We start from the raw sequence: 21,335 nt of genomic DNA, 5'->3' as shown, positions 1-21,335 counted from the left end.
GGACGGGACGCTCCTGGGTCAGGTCCACAGCCGATGAAGGGCTCCCATGGCTGACATGAGGAGGGGCACGGGGGTCTCTCTGGTTCTGGACCACCCAGCTCACTGCCTTCTCTCACCAGGGCCCGCTCACCTGTGGCTGTCCTGCTGGAGATTCCAGAGCAGCATCCAACCACTCTCCAACACAAGGACGTTTGCCCAGACGTACAGTAAAAGTCACCTCAGACCTTCTTCCACCCGGCAGAGTCAGCCCTCAACGGGAACACAGACCCCTGCCCTCCAGCAGGGCCATACAGCGCGCGGAGGGCACGGTCACACGGCCCGGCAGAGAACAACAGAAGGCCTATAAAAACGGCAACCTGGGCAGTCAGCAGCACACGTCCTCCAAGTATTCATGCCCTTCGACCCAGGAATTCCATGCTAGGAATTTATCCCAAGGAAATGAGAATAGCTGAAAAATGTATGTACCCAGTGTGTTCATGGTGGTCTTGGTTATAATTCTGAGACAGGCCCTAACTGGTTTGGCTCAGTGGATAGAGTGTTGGCCTGCGGACTGAAGGGTCCCAGGTTCAATTCCGGGCAAGGGCATGTACCTGGGTTGCAGGATCATCCCCAGTAGGAGGTGTGCAGGAGGCAGCTGATCGATGTTTCTCTCTCATCGATGTTTCTAACTCTCTCTCCCTCTCCCTTCCTCCCTGTAAAAAATCAATAAAATATATTAAAAAAAATAATTCTGAGAAAGAAATAACAGCATCCAAGACACATGAGAAAATGTCACGAACACACTAAAATCCATACTATGAAAGGATATTTAATGACACAGCAAAATGGCTCACTAAAATCCATACTATGAAAAGATATTTAATGACACAGCAAAATTCCTTACTACACAGTAAAAGGAAAGAAAGGTTACCATTAATAGGAATGATCTCCACACCTTGAAACACACACATAGGCATGGACAAGAAGTCAGAAAGCATAAATACCAGTGAGTGGATTTAATTGTCTTTATATTTCCCAATCTGCAATCAGAAAATATTTTTATGATCAAAACCTTACTTTGATCCCCCCCCCGCCGCCGCTTTTTCTCTTGACTCCTTCCCTCTGTATTGGCTACTCTTCTTCAGAATACAGACATAGGTTACAAAATCAAGAATATCCATCTCACATTCCTCCTCTTTAACCTTCAAAGTCAGAAGTAGAGCCCGTAATTCCTCCCCTGCAAATTAAATACAATGTGTTATTCATGAGGCGAACTCTGGTGGTACCTGCAGATATGGCCTAAGTGGAGTATAAGCTCCTTGACCACTGTCACACCAACCTAAGGGGACTTCAGTTCCACTAAGCCTCCAGGCCACACGAATGAGACAGAGCTACGTGCGTTTACTCTGTTCCCACCAACAATGTACAAATGTACACTTCCTACTATTCTTACTTTTGAACAAAAGTCTTTCATTTTTGAAACCAAGCTTGCACATTCCTAAAGATATGATTCTAATTTTTAGTAATCAGCCCGTGCTTATCGCATACAAGGCCACACAGAGCTGACAGGTCTCAAAAACAAGGCTGAGTAGGGAAAAGGTACAGACAATGTATGGAAGTTCTACCTCAAGATATCACAGTAATGTTTGTATGTATGTGTGTACACACACCTACACATATATCTATCCATCTATATCTATATCTATATCTATAAAGAGGTAGCTGGGAAGCCGTAACAGTCACGGCTGGCTCAGGAGGAGGCTGCGCGCACAGATGGGCCTGGAGTGGAGACACACAGGGGGCCCGCCCTCACTGAGAGACAGTGCGCCAGCAGTCCTGCCTCTGCACGTGAGCTGCAGAGGAAACACCTTTTCTTACAGCTCATTGGCTAAGCTCCCTGTACACCACTCGCAGTGTTCTTGGTAACTTGGGTAATAAGAATTCAAGAAGGTGATCTAGGGTTTTTCCACCTCACTCCTGGAGGAAAAAATGAAGGTCCACTGCTGGAGGGGCTAAGAAATGTCATATCCTGCCCTAGCCGGTTTGGCTCAGTGGATAGAGCCTTGGCCTGCGGACCACAGGGTCCAGGTTCGATTCTCATCAAGGACATGTACCTAGGTTGCAAGCTCCTCCCTGGCGGGGGCCCAGGTCAGGGCTCATGCAGGAGGCAACCAATCGAAGTGTCCCTCTCACATTGATGTTTCTCTCTGTCTTTCCCTCTCTCTTCCACACTCTCTAAAAATCAATGGAAAAATATCCTCGGTGAGAATAAAAAAAGAAAGGTCATATCCTATAAAAAAGACATCTTGAAAATGCCTAAAGAACGTTGTCATTTTTTTGTGGTGAAGGGACTGGAGTCCGTGTTGATGAAAACACCTGGGTGGCTGCGGTGGCCAGCAGTGGCAACAGCAGCGGGTGACAGGGGTGGTGCCTTCCCCTGACCAGCCGGTCGCCTCCCGCAGAGGGAGGCCAGACTGCAGCTTAGGCCTGCTCCCCGAATTTTGTGCACCGGGCCTCTAGTATGTTCATATTCATTTGAATGACAGATACACAGGTGTTCATGATAAACACTGGTACTGTTTTAATTCTTCAAAGCAATGAAGGGAAAAATAGATTACAGAAGACAAAGCAACCCCAGACTATTTATTCTGCTGTTTCTTCTGAGATAAAGAACAATATCTGGGGGAAGGGCATAGGGGGAGAATGAGGGACATCTGTAATACTCTCAACAATAAAAAATTTTAAAAGTCCAACGAAAACAATCATATCAGCTAATAACAACAGCTAACATGTACTAAAAAGCATACTACGTGCCCCCTAGAAAGGAACAATATTTTGGGTCTGCGGTGCCTTCTAACCACAGTGAGAGACGAGAAGTCCGAAGAGCCAAGTTCAAGGAACTCATAAAACAAAACTTCCTGGCGGTGATCACAACTCTAAATCTTGGCCATCCCTGGTCACTGTGGGGCAGTAGAATATCGGACTCCCAGGGCCCATCCTCTTCTGGACAAATGCGAACTCAGAGGCCCAGAGAAGGAACGCACCGGCCCCAGGGCAGATGAGGTGTGTTTCTGCTGTATGTGATGCAGACGAGCCACTGGGGAGAACGAGCTCTCTCTGCCCTACAACTGGCGGAAGACGCCTCTTCCAGACGTCACGAGGCACGCTCTGTAGCTCGGGGTTCCCATGTGAGGGTGCAGCAGCAGCCCCTGCAGGGCTTAAGACGGAGGCAGGACCTCCACAGCAGGTCTTGGGAGGGGCTGGTTAGAGACACAGACGCAGATGTGTTTCTAACAAGTTCCCTACTGCTGGGCTGGGCTGGGCTGGGAACCCCGCTTTGAGAACCACTACTCTAGCCCACTGAGTCCCGGCATAATAGGAAGGACGGTAAGACTCAACAGCTGGAGAGCTTCTGAAAATACAGAGTCCTGGCCCCAACCCCAGAGGAGTCCAAGCCCCAAGCCAGGAGGAGGCCTGAGATGCTGGCTGAGACACCAGCGGTCAGACTGAGCCTGGCGTGTGCCTCTCACCCACCTTCTGTCTTCTGAGAAAGGTCAAGGACAAGGTCGCCACAGGCTTTCAGAGGCAAAACGTAAGCTTCTTGCGAAACAAGCCCATGCTGTTCAAGAGAGACCCTGGCCTTCCTAACTGCTCCGGCCCCATGGTGCCCCAGGAAAGGTGGGCCAGGGTGAGAACCGCTGCCTGGCAAACAAGGCCCAGGGCTGGATTCCATGACCTTGACGTGTCTGACTGAAAAGCCAGGGGCAGGAGGGAGTCCCACTCTACTTGGGGGTGACCCGCCCTGGTCAGAGTAAGCAAGTTTTGTCTCACTTCACCCAAGCCCTCACACCAGGGGACGCTGGGCAAGCACTTCTTTGGAAAACTTGCTTGAATGTCGCTTGACTATAATGACCAATTATGCTTCTGCTACCATGTCAGGTGGGAGGGAAAAAAGGCAGGATATGCGATTGTATGTAAGGCACGGCCACAACGGCGTGAAACAAAAACTATTCATGGGAACACTGGGAGGAAACGCTAAAACTGCTCCTGCGGATGGTCTTTCAGGGGTGGGAGAAAGAATGGGTGGGTCTTTTTTCTCGCTACCTGTTTGTTTTCCAGGCTGTTTATAAAAAGCACGTATTACTTATAGGACCAGAACTTAACTTTATGTTATAGTAAATCAGAAGGAAGAACACACACAGCTCAGCCCTGCCCGCGCCTACCTGTGTCAGCCCAGAGGTGGCTTTGTCCGCGTGAGCAGGACCGAGGGCAAGGGCTTCAGCAAACATTTACACTGGGCACCAGGCGGAGGCTGCCACGCACACCAGCCCTGCCCTCAGGGCAGAAGCCAACAGTGCAGACGCCGAGCTAGGAGGCAGGGTCCTTCCTTCTACCACGATTCTCGCTGGGCCCTGAGGGGGGACTGGCCATCTCTTCCTTCCTGACGTGGTTCCCGTGCTCTGGAGCTCTACACAGTCCCCCAAGAGCAGCAAACTGCCTGCAACTCGACAAGGTCCCAAGCAGTGCCGAGCCCCCCTGGCCAGCCTAGACCTGCCCCGCGGGGCAGCTGACCACCAGCAGCGTGCACCCTCCTCGGCCAGCCGGAGCAGAGGGCGGCTTGTGCATGGCCACGCAGCCTGCGCCAGAGCCCGACTGCCCGGGCTGCTCACGGAGAGCCTCAGAAACCGCCCCTCCGCCTGAGGCCTTCATCGCTGCCACAGGGAGAGGTGACCACAGCAACGCCTGAGGCGGGAGGCCTGCCCGCCATGGGTGCCACGTTGACCTCTCTCCCTGGTGTTGATTCATCTGGAACTGGGAGAGACAGGCCTTCACCCCAGCAACTGGGCCACGTGCTGACTGACAGACGGAGGACAGGACTGTCTGTGCCTCCAGGACTCCCTCCACCTCCACACCTTCCTCCTGTTTCCTTCCCGTAACCCTCCAACCTTGGAAACTCAGTTGCCCACCATCAGTCCACTCAGGTGCCATTTCCTCCAAGAAGCCTTCCCAAATGCCCCCCACACAGCCTGAGCTAGGGTTCTTGTCTATTGCTCTGTTGGCACCATCCACTTCCCTGGCACTAGCACGCAGCATCAAAAGCACCTGCTTACCACGAAGAGTGCCCGCAGCCAGGAATCAAGCCCCTCCACACCCAGACCCAAGTTCCATGGCAGCACCGCCGCCTCCGCCCAGCTTCCCCTGCCCGTGGCTGTCCCAAAGGCAGCACGAGCTGAAACCCACCAGGCCCTCAGTGTGGCTCCCCTCAGACAAAAGAAACGAAGCCACTTCAGCCCCACAGTCCCCGTTTTCCCAGGCCCGGCCCTGCCTCCCGGCCCTGCCTCCCGGCCCCTCCTCAGGGCAGCTGGCATTTCTAACTGAAAGGATGGGGCTGGTTGTAAGCCACCCAGAGGCTGCTCGGAGGGTCACGGCGCTGTGCGGCCGACAGGCCCTGGAATGAGCACAGCTGCGTGCCGAGAACGGGGCTCACAGGCAGTCTGGCCCCAGATCGCAGTGAAACCTCGGCATGGATCTGGGACTTGTTGATGAGCTGAGTGGTTCTTAAACCATGCTCCTGGGGTCCCAGGAACCCACAGAAATGCCCTGAAGGGAGAGGGGACTGAGCAGAAAGCACCAGGGGTCCCCAACCCCCAAGTCAATCAGAGTCACTGGATTTCACCTGAAACCTTAAAAAAAAAACTCATATGGGGGGAGAGTTTCAGTGCTCAGAAAAGGTTTGAAAACCAGGGCCCTGCGGGGCAGTTTCGGTCCATACTGCATCAGTGCTGGCCACATAAAGACCACAAATATCAAAGATGTCACCCCACCTTCCAAGGCTGGGTGGGGATTTTAACAGCCCTTCCCCATCAGGTCCTCCTACCACAGACTATCTGCTAATGAGGTGTGGTGAGCACGGGCAAGTGGGCATTCCACACGGTGAACTCCAGCGCTCCTGTCTGCACGCTGGAGGCTCGCCGATTACAGTCCTGACCCAACATAACCCTTCTGTGGTCCCATATCTCCTTCAACCCCCTGAACTGCTGCTGTACAAAGACTCGCTGAGCTGTGGGTGATAACCACATCAGGGTGCCCCTCCCGGTGCCCAGGCCAGCCAGTCCCCAGGCGACCGGTGCTTGGGGCCACAGTGGCGACCCGGGGCTCATCACTGGGGCCCTCATAGCACCAGACCCAATGCCTTGCACACCGCTCAAAGGACCTTCCCTGGACAAAGGCAAAGCAATGCAACATCTGACCTTCCTCACAATGCAAAAAACAGATGCAAGTGAAAAAACACACCAACTGTCAGCAAGCAGATGCCTGACCGTGAACAGCATTTCCTCCGGGCTTCCTGTGGGGAAACCGTTTGAGCGGCGACACTGCCAGGAGCACGGGACTCCTGGGGAGCAGGGGGCTGCCCTTACCTGGTAGTAGGTCTTGATGTTTCTCACCAAGATGGTCAAGTTCTGAATGCGGAGGTTCACGTCGTTGTTCACGTGCTGGTTGATGCGCTGATTCGTCGGCCTGGGGTCTCTAGGGGAGGAAGCACGAGCATGGAAATGGCGTCCCCCAGCACTGACCGCACCTCCCTTCCCGGCGCTGGGCAGCCCTCTCCAAGCCCAGGTGAGTGTGGGGCTATTACCAGTGTGGCTCCAGTCAAACCCCAGTTCTGCCACTGCTGAACTGTAGACCTGAGCCGCGACACACATCGCTCCCGCTCCCACAAGCCCCCACCCTCCTCAGGCCCTTAATCAATGGCATTTCCATGCCCACTGCTAGCAGCACCCCTAAACCACCACCAAATGCAGTGCAGACCCAGAAAGTTACAGTGTAAAAATCAATGACCTACCCCAAAATATATTTCAAGATTAAAAGCTGAACACACGAAAATATACGAATCATCAAGAAAGAAAAACGGGAAAAATGGTACATGTTCTGACTTAAATCAGTAAGAATCATTCATGTTCTACTTCACATGGGTTCCCTTCCTGTCACCAGCATTGGTCTCACGCTGACCCTGCCTGTGGTTTTACATGCTAGGGACAGGATCCCACCTGGACAAACAGACATCAGTCCGCGGCACCATACGGTGTACAATGCGGCCTACGAGAAATGCTAACCGTAGAGAGACGAGTGATGCATGTGGGAAACCCCCAAAGCATCATTTAGTTTCCACTCTCGGGCAAAAGTCCGGTCTGGCCATGATGAAAAGTAGTCATCTGAATCCAGTGACTTATAATTGCACTCATCTATATCTGTACAGGATATGCCTCACAATTCTCCGTTAAAAAAAAAAGGTTTCCTATCTGAAGAGAACAGACACAATAGGACAATTTAGCTGCCACCTCTCCTGCTTTTCATAACGAAGCCCTCCCCCACACATTACTGTCCCAAGACACAGGAGGGATGTCTAATTCAAATGAGGGCTGTCTTCACGGTTTCATCTGTCACCGAGCCCTGTGATGGGGGCGCTGAGCCTCCTGGGAGCTGGTGTGATGGAAGAGAGACAGGCCTCTTCCTCTTTCGGCAGTAACCCGCCCCCTCGATAAACGAAGGGGGGTTTGGGAAGGTACGGAAATCAATCTCAATGACACTCGGCTCATGTGAAGTCAATAATTAATACAAAATTGACAAACAGAAAAAAAATCTACAAGTAGAGAAGTCATTTCAAATGTCTCTGGAAGAACAATGAAGAAAAACAAACTCCTCGATTTTGACAGAGCCTAAAGGTAACAGAGACTAAGACTAAACTGTGGATGGGTGAAGCGATGGGAGAAGCTGCCTTTCACTCTCGAGGCCAAGTTCACAGCAGGGGACTGGAGCACCAGTTATCCAAAATGTAAATGGAGCCCAAGTGAAGATCTGAGCGAAGAAAGAATGCAGCAGGTGCTACTTGGCCAGCACTTGAACATTACTGTGAAGGAAATGACAGCTATGAACTGACTGGCCTGGCCAGAGGTGGGGAACAACTGGCTACATTCATGGAGGAACTGTGCCGAAGCAATGGAACTGCTGGTGGAACTAGCCTTCTGCAGCCTTCCTTTGTTACTGGGAATAGAGCTATTAAGATATCCAACAGGCGTGTAAATGCCATTGAACATATCATTCCCCGGATTGAACGTACCCCTGCTTATGTCATCCCGGCGCTGGATCAGAGAAGAGTTCTATAGGTTAAAGAAAATAGAGGAGCCCTAGCTAGTTTGGCTCAGTGGATAGAGCGTCGGCCTGTGAACTGAAAGGTCCCAGGTTCGATTCCAGTCAAGGGCACATGCCCGGGTTCTGGGCTCGATCCCCAGCGGGGGACTTGCAGGAGGCAGCCGATGCATGATTCTCTCTCATTATGGATGTTTCTATCTCTCCCTCTTCCTTCCTCTCTGAAATCAATTAAAAAAATATATTTGGAAAAAAAAAATAGAGAAGAAAAAGGTTCTCAAGGAAAAATCTGAGAAGGACTTGGAGCAACGAAGGGCAGCTGGGGAGGTGGCGGAGCCTGGCAATCTTCCAGCTGAAGAGAAGGATGAGGTCTTCCGTTTGAATGATCTTTCCTGCGCTGGTTCTTTCAGAAGTCCTAACATGGCACCAATTTAATTTAAAAAAACACTTAATTTAATTAAATTCAGCCATGAATATTTGATAGCTGTACCATGAGTCCCCACCTTGCACTGTGTGTATCTGAACCCCTTTACTCATTACATGCAATACTCAGCCAGGGATTTTATTCAGTCATCCTACAGCCCCTAAAATAGTCAGTGGGTTCCGTGGGGAAGCCAGAGGGACCTCTTTTCAACTGTCATGTGACAACATTTTTTACTATCTCCACACAGTCATAGAGTCTGGCCAGCCTACACGTTACATGTCCCTCATGAAGCCGTTCATGCATGCATGCATGAGAAAAAAAAAAAAGGTTAATGTTCAGTGGAAATTAATTTAGGAATAGAGGAGGCGTTCAGAATTTAAACGGCAAAGGCACTTAGCTGCAGAAGTGCACCTAGCATTACAAAATAATTTACCTTGAAGATGCAAGTCTCCCCTGACGACAGTACATTAAAAGATAACAAGCCATTTCAGAGTGACAAATGTGCTTCGTAACAAAGCAGAACTTAAGAGAACATGAAGGCTTTTTCTGTTTCGTCGTTACTGTCGCCTCAGCTTTCATTTAAGTCAGACGGGGACCACCCCAGGAGTGCCAGGAGCCAAAGGGCCTCAGCACACATGGGGACGCTCGCTGCCCCTAGAAGACACTCCATGCACCAGGGCTGGGGCCTGGGCTCTGACCATGTCTGCTTCTCCCATCTGTTCTGAAGAGCGGTAGCTAACTGAAACTACACTCCCAAAGCGCCCTGACATTTACTATACGAGCACGTGAACTAATTATCACGATCATTAATACTCCCTCCTTTAAGGCTCTCAGGTAAAGCAAGGTTATTAGGAACCAAATCAAAACAAGCCAACTCTGCCCCGGACTGGGTAACCCCCTCCCCTCCGTGCTGCGGGAGATACATCAAGGGCTGCTGATTCCAATTTGGGTCATATCCAAAGTGTCCACTCTCTCAAGTACACACACACACAGTTTTGGGCCTCACTCTAATGACAATGATGATGGACATTGGTTGGGCATTTTCTATACACGTGATCTTTTTTAATCCTCTCCAAATCTATGAAGTACCATCCCCTTCTTACAGATCAGGAAATGGAGGCATAGAGTTTAAGTAAGGAATGTGCTCAAAGTAAAAAAAAAAGTAGTGAGTGGCAGAGGGGGGATTTGAACTTGCCTGCCTGATGCTAGAATCAAAGCTCTTAGGTAATTTTCCTACGAGACAAGTGAAAAAATGAGTCCAACGTGAATGAGACACCTTCTTTTCCCTTGGGGACCGGTAGGTACCCAGAGACTGCATTTACAGAGGAGCTATTCAGCCGGTTTCCCATGCATCTCCATCCACACCACTCAATGCCTCGCTTCCATTCAGGAATTCTCCTAGACCGGGGCCTCCCCTGAAAGCTGAGCTCACAGGGCTTTCCTGCTTCCCGGCACTGATGTCACCTCACCGGGAGGCCGGGGCCAAGCCACGACTGACTACCGCAGCCTTCTTCAGTTGCCAGAGACAATGCCCAGGTGCGGTCACGTGAGCCCCAGCCAGCCTCCATATGGCTCTGAAGTGTCAGGTAACATGCCTCTTATCTGAGCTCCAGCAAGCCAGTTAGCATACTGCTCTCTTCTCAGCTCCTACCAACCCGGGGGGAATGGATCAAAGCAGGTGAATAGCACACAGTGGAAGCTCCCAGCATGGGTGGTAAAGCAGAACAGCCTTACCTGCTGGGTAGCTGACATGTCTCCATTTGGCAGAAGTGAAAACAGAGGCTTGGCTTAAGTACAGTGTCAGATGTGGGGCTAAGACCTGCTCCCCCCCGTCCCCCCTCCCGCCCCCCCCAGATCTCACTGGGAGAGGGCTAAGGCTAAGAATTATCAGCAATCTAGGAGACTAACAATATGGGAGAAAGACTGAAGGAAAAAACCCAACTCATATCCTTCCTGGATTAAGATAGCATATACATAACTGACACTAACACCTTCTAAACGGCAGGCACTGTGCTAAATGCTAACACATCATCTCATTTAACCCTCACGACCATCTCTTAAGGGAGGCACTTTAGTTCCCATTTCACAGATGAGGAAACTGAGGTGATGAGTGCCATGCCCAGTGTCAGGCAGCTAGGATGACAGATACCTGGACTTCAAACCCAGGCTGGCTCCCTATGTGTTGACACTGGGGCTGGAATTTTTTTTTTTTTTTGTAAATGAGGGAATTTTTACCTAGAGTAAAATGCATGTATCTTAAGTTACAGCTTGATGAGTTAAAAAATGAAACACAGGGGTAATGGGGGAATAAGGACACATATGTAATACCTTAATCAATAAAGAAAATTTAAAAAAAAAATGAAACATACTCCAGTCATTATACAGAAAGCTTCTACCTGTCCGTTTTCCTGTACCCCTTTTCCAGGCCATCCCCACCACTTCCAAAGGCTCCTAATGTTCTCATTCCTGCACCTGGAGCAGGGTTAGTCTCGTCACCCTATCAACAGGTACACTGCGCCGCTGCCACTCTCTCCTGGATTCCTCATTCTGCAAAGCCACCCCAACAAGCCGGCTTCCCTGGTGTCCCTTTTCTGTGCCTGGCCCTGACCAGAAAGACCCAGAAGCCCTGGTTACGGCCTTAAGCCCAAACTCGTCAGAGCTCTCACTTCTAGACTGGTTACCTTGGCAAATAGCTGAGGAGAAAATAGCATTTCAAATGTTCCAGGGGAGGCAAGAAGCCCTACACACTGAATTTAGCCGCAGGCCCACTGTGGAGGAGCCGATGGGCTGGCATTTCTCAAAGGAAAGTCCAACAAGCTCTCCTGATTTACAAGCAAGTGGTAAAAGCGTCAGGAATGCCAAAGGTCAGGGAAGAAAGAGAAACAATCGCCCGGGCTTTTGTTCTCCCTCTGCCTGGGTGTGAAAGCTGAACGAAAAGGCTGGGGATACGCTGATTTTTTTTAATAAACAGTCCTGGGCTTGGGTAAGGACAGGTTGAAGTTTCATTAGCCACCGCACCAATGGAATCCAGTAATTCTGGGGTGTCCAGAACTTGACTATACCACCAGACAACCCAAGAAAACTCACTGTCGTCAGCGTTCTGGGAGAAGTGCTGCCAAAGCTAACTGATCTGTCGTTTAGGATCTAATCAAACACAGGATCGGTACGACTGGTAGTGCTTTTGAAGAAACCCCATTAGAACGGAAGTGTCTCTCCCACAGCCTGATTCCACACAACTTATTAAAACAAAAGGAGCAATGTTCTTGGGGAATTTCTTAAAACAGATCTTTTTAGGCTAAGTCTACTTAAATCACTTTCTGAATAGGCCAAAGCTAACTCCTCCTCCTCCTGCGGGGGCCACAAATGAAGCCGATTCTCTTTAGCTAAAGGGTTTAGGCTCAGGTCGGACACTTGGCTGCAGGTGAGCATAAGGGATTGATCCACATAGAACACGAGGATGTTTGCTTTTCCTGCCAGAGTGTCTAAGAATCAAGTGTCTAAGAATCACCGACACTAAGTTCCAGCATCTGCCCTGCAGTTTCTGAGTTAAAAACAGCGCAGCGGGAGGAGCCAACACCTCCATGTGGCAGGCTGTCAGTCAGTCGGGCTCTGCAGACTTCAGCAACCAGAAAGGATGTGGTCACACATACTCGCTAACAAGGAGAACTCCCGTCAAGACCCTGTTGAAGATGCACGCTCCAAATCGGACCTGTAGCATTCTGACGCCCTGTGCCTCTCCTCACACAGTGACTTTCAATCCAGGTCACGGGAAGTGACCTAACGGACCACACATGCTTTGGTGCCACTGAACATGGAAGATGAAATGAAAGAGAGCTCGGAAGTACAGGCGTCCTAACCAAGAGCGAAACCTTAGTCACTCACAGATGCTCCCGACCCACCCCTGACACTTCCTGTAACCAGACACTGCCCGTTACAGTTCCCTGATCCCCAAATATATATATTTTTTAATGTCATTGCTTCATCACATGAAGTGCTTGGAAGTTCATTGCACCATCTATGTCAAGTGTTGGGCAGTCCTTCAACCCCATATTTTCTTCATCAAACAAGCTGCCAACCTTGCACTGTCCTGGAGTTCTTCTTACCCCAACAAATGGCGGCAAAAAGGCACTTCATTCTGAGATGCCATTGGCCCCACGTGCAAAGAACCCTCCCATAGCCGAAACTGGTTTGGCTCAGTGGATAGAGCGTCGGCCTGCGGACTGAAGGGTCCCGGGTTCGATTCCGGTCGAGGGCATGTACCTTGGTTGCGGGCACATCCCCAGTGGGAGGTGTGCAGGAGGCAGCTGATCGATGTTTCTCTCTCATCGATGTTTCTAGCTCTCTATCCCTCTCCCTTACTCTCTGTAAAAATATCAATTAAAAAAAAAAAAAAAAAAAAGAACCCTCCCATAGCAACGTCAGGTTCCATTTCTACAACCTCAAACCAAACCTCCTGAAGCACGGTGTTTGTCCCTTGTCCTGTCCGTGGAGACCACTTACATTTGCAACATGATTTGGTTCAAAAAGATGCCATCCACTAAATCCATGTACAGAGTCAGGCTGTCATGGTTGCCGCTTCCAAATGGGCCCAACGTTTTCACCTGCGAGGAGGGGGATGTGGAGAGAGAGGCAGGAAACATTACCCCACACGCGCACATTTGGAGCTCTTCGGGGCAAAGGGGGGCGGGGGGAGGGCCCGGGTGGGCTGAAGGGGTCACCCAACCCCTACCCACGCTTCAGTAGGCACCAAGCCCACCTCTCTCCAGCGCCTGTCTCCCTGCCCCGCTCCAGGCAACAGACGCGAGACAGCAGGAGGAAAACTTCCTCGCCACTTTTTCCCAGCGTCCCAGAACGGGGCAAAATAAAAAATAAAAGGGCCTTTTCAACAGATTTCTCACGTCTCAGATCTACTGGAAATCGCTGCACCCACCGCAGCCTGTACGCGTTCCCACATGGAGACACCCCCCGCCCCCCATCCCCACCCGTCACCGCCATTCACCGGCTGGTCTCGGGTTCAAAAACTACACGAGGATATGCTGGGGAAGTGAGTCCTTTTTCCGAGTGGTAAAGCCACAGGGGCCGGGGTGACCACTCGGACCCCGTCTGCCCCAGCACCGGCAGCCCAATGCCCGGGCGGGAACAGGTGTACCCACTCTCAGGGCAGGGAGCGCTACGGGGTCCTGCATCTGGCGCGCCGCTCCAGAGTTGGAAACGCCTCGGGACCCCGGGACACGGACCCCGACCCCAGCCCGGAACACCTGCTAAGACCCCCGAAACGTGGGGCCGCCCGGGGCCGGGCGGACCGTGTCTGTGGCGACCGCAGGCGGGCGGGAGAGCAGCCGGTGCACTAACAATGGGGCGGGGAGCCAGGCGCACTCACCCAAGTCACCAGCGGGCTCTGCAGAAAGAGCTCCATGAGCTCGGAGACGGTAACGTCCATCCTGAGGCTTCCCCCGTCCTCGCTGCGCCCGTCGTCTCCGCTTCCCGAGTTCATCGCGCCGCGTCCACAGAGCGGCTCCGGCGGCGAACAGCGGCCCGGGGCTACGGCGGCTCGCGCCGGGAGACAAAGGCGGGGCGCGAGCCCACGTTCCACGGCTGCGGCGGCACCGCGCCCCGCCCGGGGCTAGGGAAGGGGAGGGCCGGCCTCTGGGGAGGAACAATACGGGGCGGCCCCGCCCCTCGGCAGCCCTAGGCGGCCGGTGCGCCGCCTCGCGGTGCTCGGACCAGGATCCGGTTCCCGCTGGGCCGAGTTGAGCTGAGCTGGGCGCGGGGAAGGGGCGGCGGCCCGCACGTGCGTGGCGGTAGGTGGATTCTATTAGGCGGGTCCCGGCTGCCCGCACGTGGGTTCACCGCGGCGCGCCAACGCCGAGCGCAGCCTCCGCGCGCTCGGGGCCTCAGCACGTGGCGCCTCCCTGCGCGCGTGCGTCTTCGTGAAACCCCGAGCAAAGCACCCCCCAGAGCGCGCGGGCACTGGCCCCTGCCCGTGCCTCCCCGGTGCGTGCGGGGAACCGAGCCGTCCTGCCTCCCGAGGTCGCCCCCGCCTGGCCGACGCTGAGACTGCGGGCCCCAGGCAGGTGCGTTGAGCCGCAGCCCTGGTACCACCTAGAGGCCCCCTTGGCGCCAATGATGGGAGAGCCAAGCCTGCGCCTCACGCGCTGGGGTGGGTCTCGCAGGCAGATGGGGCGCAGGCCCGGAGGTTAAAGGAGGAAACTTTGCGTTCCAGCGGTCGCCAACCTTTCGGACCTCACGGACCACCGGTTGGCGACCGCTGCTCCAAAGGTTTCCTTAAACCAGCGGTCGCCAACCTTTCGGACCGTAGGAGCGTGACCTCTTTCTCACCACAGTGCCACCTCCTGGGCTGTCAGCCTTCTAGAAGTTCCTTTAGGAAGCCTGTAATGTGGCCACATTGACCTGGGCCAGGCCCAACTGTGACACCACTTCCCCTGCCCCCAGCACCACTGCCACTTTGCCAGAGAGGAGCCAAATTCCAGACATATCAAATCGGGGGACATAGCAGCAGCTTGGTGGCAAGCGACAGGAAAAAGGACAAGGGCCCCAACTGAATGGAAAGCAAAGGCCCAGTCCTCCCTACTGAAACAGCTGCAGCAGACCCGAGTTCTGCCCTTCTTTGCCGCCTCACCATAATTCAGTCATTGTTCAAAGCACTTTATACGATTTAACTAATCTAATTATCACGTGTTACCCCGCCAGTGCGGGGTTGACCTGAAGCGCCTACCATAACGCTAGGCAAGTACACTATAGGCACTAAATGGCTGCCGGTTGTTAGTAATTTGAAAGTTGGCTGTCAAGTGTTAGGGCTGCGGCACCTGCCGGTGAAATGTGGCATTGCAGCCGAGTTTTGTCGCACCTTGTTGGACTGGCAAGGTGGTTGGTGTGTGGTCCCAGGAGCCTAAGGGGCAGTTAGGGTTTCCTAAAGAGGTGTGAAGTCAGAGTGACAGAAAAACAAGTGGGGGACTGCGCAGGAACTAAAACTTCGAGCCTATGTGGTTTCCTTGGGCACCAGAAATTCAGTAATTCCTTAATTCAATAGCCCGTTTCATAAAATCGGTTAGAAAATGGGTAGAAGTTGTATCCACACTCATCTTTATTTAGAAGGCCTGTTCTGTAAAGTAAGGGATGCCTGTATGGCCAGAATTTTTTTCACATTGACCCTAATTCTTTTGGAAAAAGGAGGAAGGGATTTTCAAAAGTTTTTTATTTATCATACATACATACGCAGGACAAAAGCTTTCTACCAGTCTGTGGTGAGACTTCCCACCGTGGTGAGAGACTTTGTCCCCGGTTGACAGTCCCTAGGCCGCAGCCAGGTCAGGAATTTGTTTTGGGGTCAGATAGCAGCTGTGTCTTGGTTCATGATCATTATTTCAGTTCAGCTGGAGACCCTACCTCACATTCAGAAGGAGCTGACTCAGCATCCTTTACTTGGTTATGTAAACTGAATGGTGCCCATGTGTTGGAGGGTTTCCAATAGCTGGATGATCAGGACAAGTTCTTTGAGAGAGGAAGGGAGAGGGAGAGATAGAAAGATCAATGAGAAACATTGATCAGCTGCCTCCTGCACACTCCCTACCAGGCATGGAGCCAGAAACCCAGGCACATGCCCTGACCTGGAATTGAACCAGCAACTTCCCGGTGCACAGATTGATGCTCAACTGAGTCATACTAGCCAGAGCGACAAGTTACCTCTTGAAAGTCACTTAATCCCTAAAATCAGAATAAAAACATTTTCCCTATACGACTTTATAATTTTGAGGTTGAAGGTGATGCATGTAAAAGGGTTTATAATCATCTTTCTCATCTTCTTCCTCTTCTACCACTACTTTGATAAGAATTATTTCCCCCTAAGTCTCTATCCAGTTGGTACATACGCTTTAGGGAACAAACACACAGATCATATACTAATCACTAAGCAGTGGCCCTCCATCCCGCCTACCCCGTCCACCTCTGCATAAAATAAAATTTCTCTGCTCTATATGTTGCTTCCTAAACAGAAGCAGTATTGTAATTTTAATCTTCATTCTGATAAAGGAATTTTTACCCCTCTCAGAAAATGTTGGCTTAGCAGTGTAAGCTAATGGCATCTCTGTTATGTGATAGGAGCTTAATTTGTACAAGTTGAGGGAGAGAGGAATGACTATTAATGTGTCCTTGTATTTTTTGTTATAATGAGCATATATTACTTTTATAATAATTTTGTTAAAATACACATAAAATTTACCATCATAGCCATTTTGAAGTGTACAGTTCATTGATATTAAATACATTCACATTATTGTGCAGTCATCATCCCCATGTTTTCATTGTGTAAATCAAACTCTGTACCTATTAAATAGTAACTCCCATTCTCCAGCCCCTGGCAACTCCCCCCCCACCCCCATTCTACTTTTGTCTTTATAATTTTGACTATTCTATAATACCTCACATAAGTGTAAACATGCAGTATTTATCTTTTTGTGAATGGCTTACTTAAATTAGCCCAATGTCCTCAAGGTTCATCCATGTTGTAGCATTTAAGAGCATGAGATTTGTAAACATCAGACGAAGGATAAGTGGTCTGTGAAACAAACCTATAGCTCATGGCTAGGTCCAGTGACAGAAGGGTCTGTACTTACCTGTAAGACCTATGACCAGAGGAGTAAAAGGTGCTGGAGCCCAGGACGAAGAGAACAGGAAGGCTTAAGTAAGGAATGCAGTTGTTGTTGAAATGAGTCAAAGTAATTTCCTGAACCTAAAATACCCTCTGTTCATGCTACTACCTTAAAACACAGTGGTACAAGACAGAAATCTCAAGTCCTCCCTTTATATCCACCAGAGGGAACTTTGTGGTCAAGAATGAATCAGCTAGGGGTGGAATACAGTGTATAGATGGATGTGTTGTAGAGTTGTACACCTTAAATCTGTGTTTTGTTAACGTTATCACTCCATAAATCCGATTAAAATATGAATCACTTTTTAAGTAAATTTTAATTTTCACCTGAGGATATATATTGATTTTAGAGAAGGGAGAAATACCAATGTGAGAGACATCAATTGGTTGCCTCCCATATGCGCCCCAACCTGGGATCCAACACACAACCTAGGTATGTGCCCTGACCGGGGACCTTTTGGGGTACGGGATGACGCTCCAACCAACTGAGCCATCAGGCCAGGTCTTACTCAAACTTTGACTGTGCTAGGGCATCAGCTAAAAGACTTTCCCAGTCTGTATATTCTGTGTGCATGCTATTCAGTCTTTTGATCATTCACCCAGTAAACATTTGGAGACCCATGTGTGGGCTTGTGTCATACTAGATACTAAGGATACATAGTTGAAAGGCTGTAACATACCCTTCCTTCAAGGAACATTGGAAGGTGAATATGACTTCATCAGCAGGTAAGGCAGGAAAAGCATTGAGAGGGGCACACAAGTTAAGGTAGTCTTTTGGGGCATAGCATGATTGGGTCAGGGATATACAAGTAATGTGGCCTGGCTAGTGATTGGGAAGATGGGTGCCCAAGGTGCAATCCTAGTGAGTCCTAGCATTTAAGGGATAAAGGGAGCCATGAAAAGAGAGAAAGTCATGAGTGTTAAAGCACATGGTACAAGAGAAAGAGATCAAGGAGATAGTAGTAAATGCTGCAGAAGTATCAAGTAATATAAGGATGGAAAGGTGTCCACTGAATTGGCAGGTAGGGTGTTGTGACCTACACCAGGCAGTTTTTTAGGATGGTGGGAACAGGAAGAAGCAAAACAAAAACCCATTTAACATAATGTTGAAGAAATCACTATTCACTGAGCCCATGGAATAACTTACCTAGAGGAGCAAAAAGTCAAGGAAAGTTGTCTCCAATCAGAGCTATTTTAGGGAACGAGCCATCCAACTCCAGTAAAGACATTTATCTCTGAAGAAAGGCTAACAGTTTCATTATGAAGAGCCAAGAAGCATTAAGGCCAAGCAGAGAAAAATCAAAGTGATTTAGCATTGGGTATCACACATGCAGATGATTGCCCCATTGCCTTATGCGTCTCAATGTCCCAGTATAATGGAAGACAATAACCCATCCCTTAAACCTTTTTAATAATCCTCTTGCTCCAAATGTCATGACCAAGTTAATATAACCTTGTAAGAATTTTTTCATGCTTTTTAAATTTTAGAGACTGAGGAAGGGAGGAGAAACAGAGAGGAACATCAGCAATTGGCTGCTTCCTACATACACCTCTACTGGGGATTGAGCCTGCAACCCAGGCATGTGCCCTGACGGGGAATAGAACCGGCAACCTTTTGGTTCCTGGGTCTGTGCTCAACCACTGAGGAACACAGGCCGGACATATATAAGATTTTGATGGTCCCGTTTCCCTCCGAAGTTCTAAACAAAGTTTTTTATGGTAAATACTAGAAATTGTAGACCATTTGAAAAGTTTTCTACTTCAAGAAATCTTTCAGAAATCTTTCAGTTTAAACTTGCTGTTCTAAATAGAGATTGTTGCTTAAATTAAGAACAGAACCAGGAAGAATATTTCCCCCTGCTCTATGCCTCCCCATTTCCAAATTCACAAAAATTGACTTGCAAATTGAAGTTCCTGGGGACAAAGAGCAGGATCTGAATATAATCAGGCAGGGAAAACCCATCAAACTTCTTCCTGTTAAAAAAAAAAAAAAAAAAAAAAAAAAATGCCCGGGTAGCATTTCTGGACAGTTCAGGATGTCAAGGTGTTTCCTGCAGCAATTACACATGTCCTTTCCAGAAATCGTTTGGTAATCACTCTGAGAAGTTGTATCACTCAAATGGAAAATAATCTATTCACATCATTATATTTATATCAATTACCAAGACATTATCTATGCTTAAGAGCATGGACTTTTGGGTCAGATGGAACTTTGGCAATTCAAGTGTTGTTATTTCTAGCTAATATTTTTGCTAATTTATTGCTAAGTCTTCCTCAATGAAATGACAAGCTATTTTAGACTTCATTTTTCCTATTATAGCAACTTGTGTTAAGTTTCTGCTTCAGTAACCATAATCACTAAAGAAATAACAATCCATCAATTAAAGGGCATCTTTTAAATGTCCAAGGCCAATAGTATCTTTTAAAAAATATAGTACACCATAATTGATGAAGGCAAAACCAAGAATGCTCTACCCAAGAATGCTCAGAATACAAAGGCAAGTAAGTATTCCAGGAGTCAGAAAGGTGTGTTTAAACTGTATGTTTAGCCTTGGCAGGTGTTGCCAAGTGATTAGAGTACTGACCTGATCAGTGAAGGGTCTTGGGTTCAATTCTTAGTCAAGGATACTTACCTTGGTTGCAGGTTAGATCCTGGCCCCAGTCAGGGCACAACCAACTTCCACCCCACCTCCCTTCCACTCTCTCTAAAAATCAATAGGAAAAAATAGCCTGGGCTGAGGATTAACAAAACAGATGCAAAGTTGACTCACTTTGGGTTCCAGAAAGACACCCTGCCTTGGATTTTTACAATACCTACATGATGCCACCAGAGCCAATAAGCTACTGCAGCGTTCAATATGTTGTCATAAAAAGACAAAGAGATACCAGAAATTGAAAGCCAAGTTCTTAAACCAACAAATAAATAATAAATTGTATGCTTAAAGCATAAACATTTCACATGATACTTTCATTTCACATGGCACGTAATATAATTAACTTAGGTCCTATTAGGTTTTTCTTATCTTTATTTGCAAGATAAGTGGATAAACTTCAATTATTAATAGCCAGAACTTGTGACTCAGACGTAGCCCTATACTGCAGTGAAATACACTTAAACTCTTCTATTTTATTATACACTCAAAATTTCAATTAGCTAAAAACGAAACTCTCCTCATGAGTGTAGCAAATGTTACTTTCTGGCTTTCTACCCAACTATTCAATATAACCTTATTTTTGGTACCACAAATTAGAATTTACTGAAGACCAAAGCAAAAGAAAAGCTTAGAAGCACACAATGCTTAATTAAAACAGTATCCTTTCCTGGATATGAATTTTTACTCACATTTGCAAATATATTCTTCAGTAAGTTCTAAAATCTTCACTTAAAGTGAGGGTATGTGGAATTGAGATATTTATTTTCATTTTAGCAACTAAGACAATAAAAAGAACCTATTTAAAAAAACTGTTTTAAAAGGTACTAGCTGATGGTCCTCTGGCCAGGTATTAATATAGGAACCACCACTATCAACTCCAACTGGTATTCCAAAGGGAGTAGTTTAAAAAAAGAAAAGAAACATACAACTAATACAATTTCTCTTACTCTTCACTTTTCTTTTTATTATTCAAAAGTCAAATGTTAATTTTTAAATCATCCATCCTCAATTTTTATTTAATGTACCGTCATTTTCCCAAGATAAGAAGTTTCAGAATCTCTTTGGAATACTAATGTCACTGTTCTAGGTTTAACAAAACTGTTGAAAGTTTAAATTCCACTCTATTTCCCTGAATTCTCAAGACAGTTGCTGATGTAAATTTTAATATAAAATATTTAGTCACAAAATAGTATTGCTTTTGTATGCACATAGTTGTAAGATTACTTTGCTTTTGTCAATAAAAACTATACCATCTTTCATAAAACTCTGAACAAATTAAGAACTGTGATGTAGAACAAAAATTACACATGGTAAAACAGGTACCAGCACAACGTTAGGTTATATTACATCAAAAAAAGTTTTAATGGTCCCAAATATATATACTCAACTAAAGCATACACTCAGGGGAGCAAAAAATCAAAAACAAAATGAAACAAAAAATTATGACACAAATGACCACATC

General features: G+C 48.4%; 1 protein-coding gene and 1 pseudogene across 2 annotated transcripts in view; one reads left to right on the top strand and one right to left on the bottom strand.

The window, feature by feature from the left end:
* CCDC88C (coiled-coil domain containing 88C) overlaps positions 1 to 14,045 on the bottom strand; it is a gene marked incomplete at its 5' end in the record, with an annotated part of 111,176 nt that extends 97,131 nt beyond the window's left edge. The window contains 3 exons of the mRNA XM_080666508.1: positions 6,399 to 6,507; positions 13,052 to 13,152; positions 13,932 to 14,045. Of these exons, the coding sequence (XP_080522634.1) occupies positions 6,399 to 6,507; positions 13,052 to 13,152; positions 13,932 to 14,045 (324 nt within the window). The remainder of the gene's footprint in view (positions 1 to 6,398; positions 6,508 to 13,051; positions 13,153 to 13,931) is intronic.
* Positions 7,731 to 10,426, top strand: LOC308253473 (V-type proton ATPase subunit D-like; annotated as a pseudogene). Its single transcript has 3 exons — positions 7,731 to 8,161; positions 8,390 to 8,496; positions 10,406 to 10,426. The product of its transcript is annotated as a V-type proton ATPase subunit D-like (transcript).
* Positions 14,046 to 21,335: the final 7,290 nt, after the last annotated feature.

This window comes from Plecotus auritus, assembly GCF_963455305.1.
Source record: "Plecotus auritus genome assembly, chromosome: 1".
Lineage (NCBI taxonomy): Eukaryota > Metazoa > Chordata > Mammalia > Chiroptera > Vespertilionidae > Plecotus > Plecotus auritus.
Note: the sequence above shows the minus strand (reverse complement) of the source record. Positions and strands in the feature narration are given on the sequence as shown.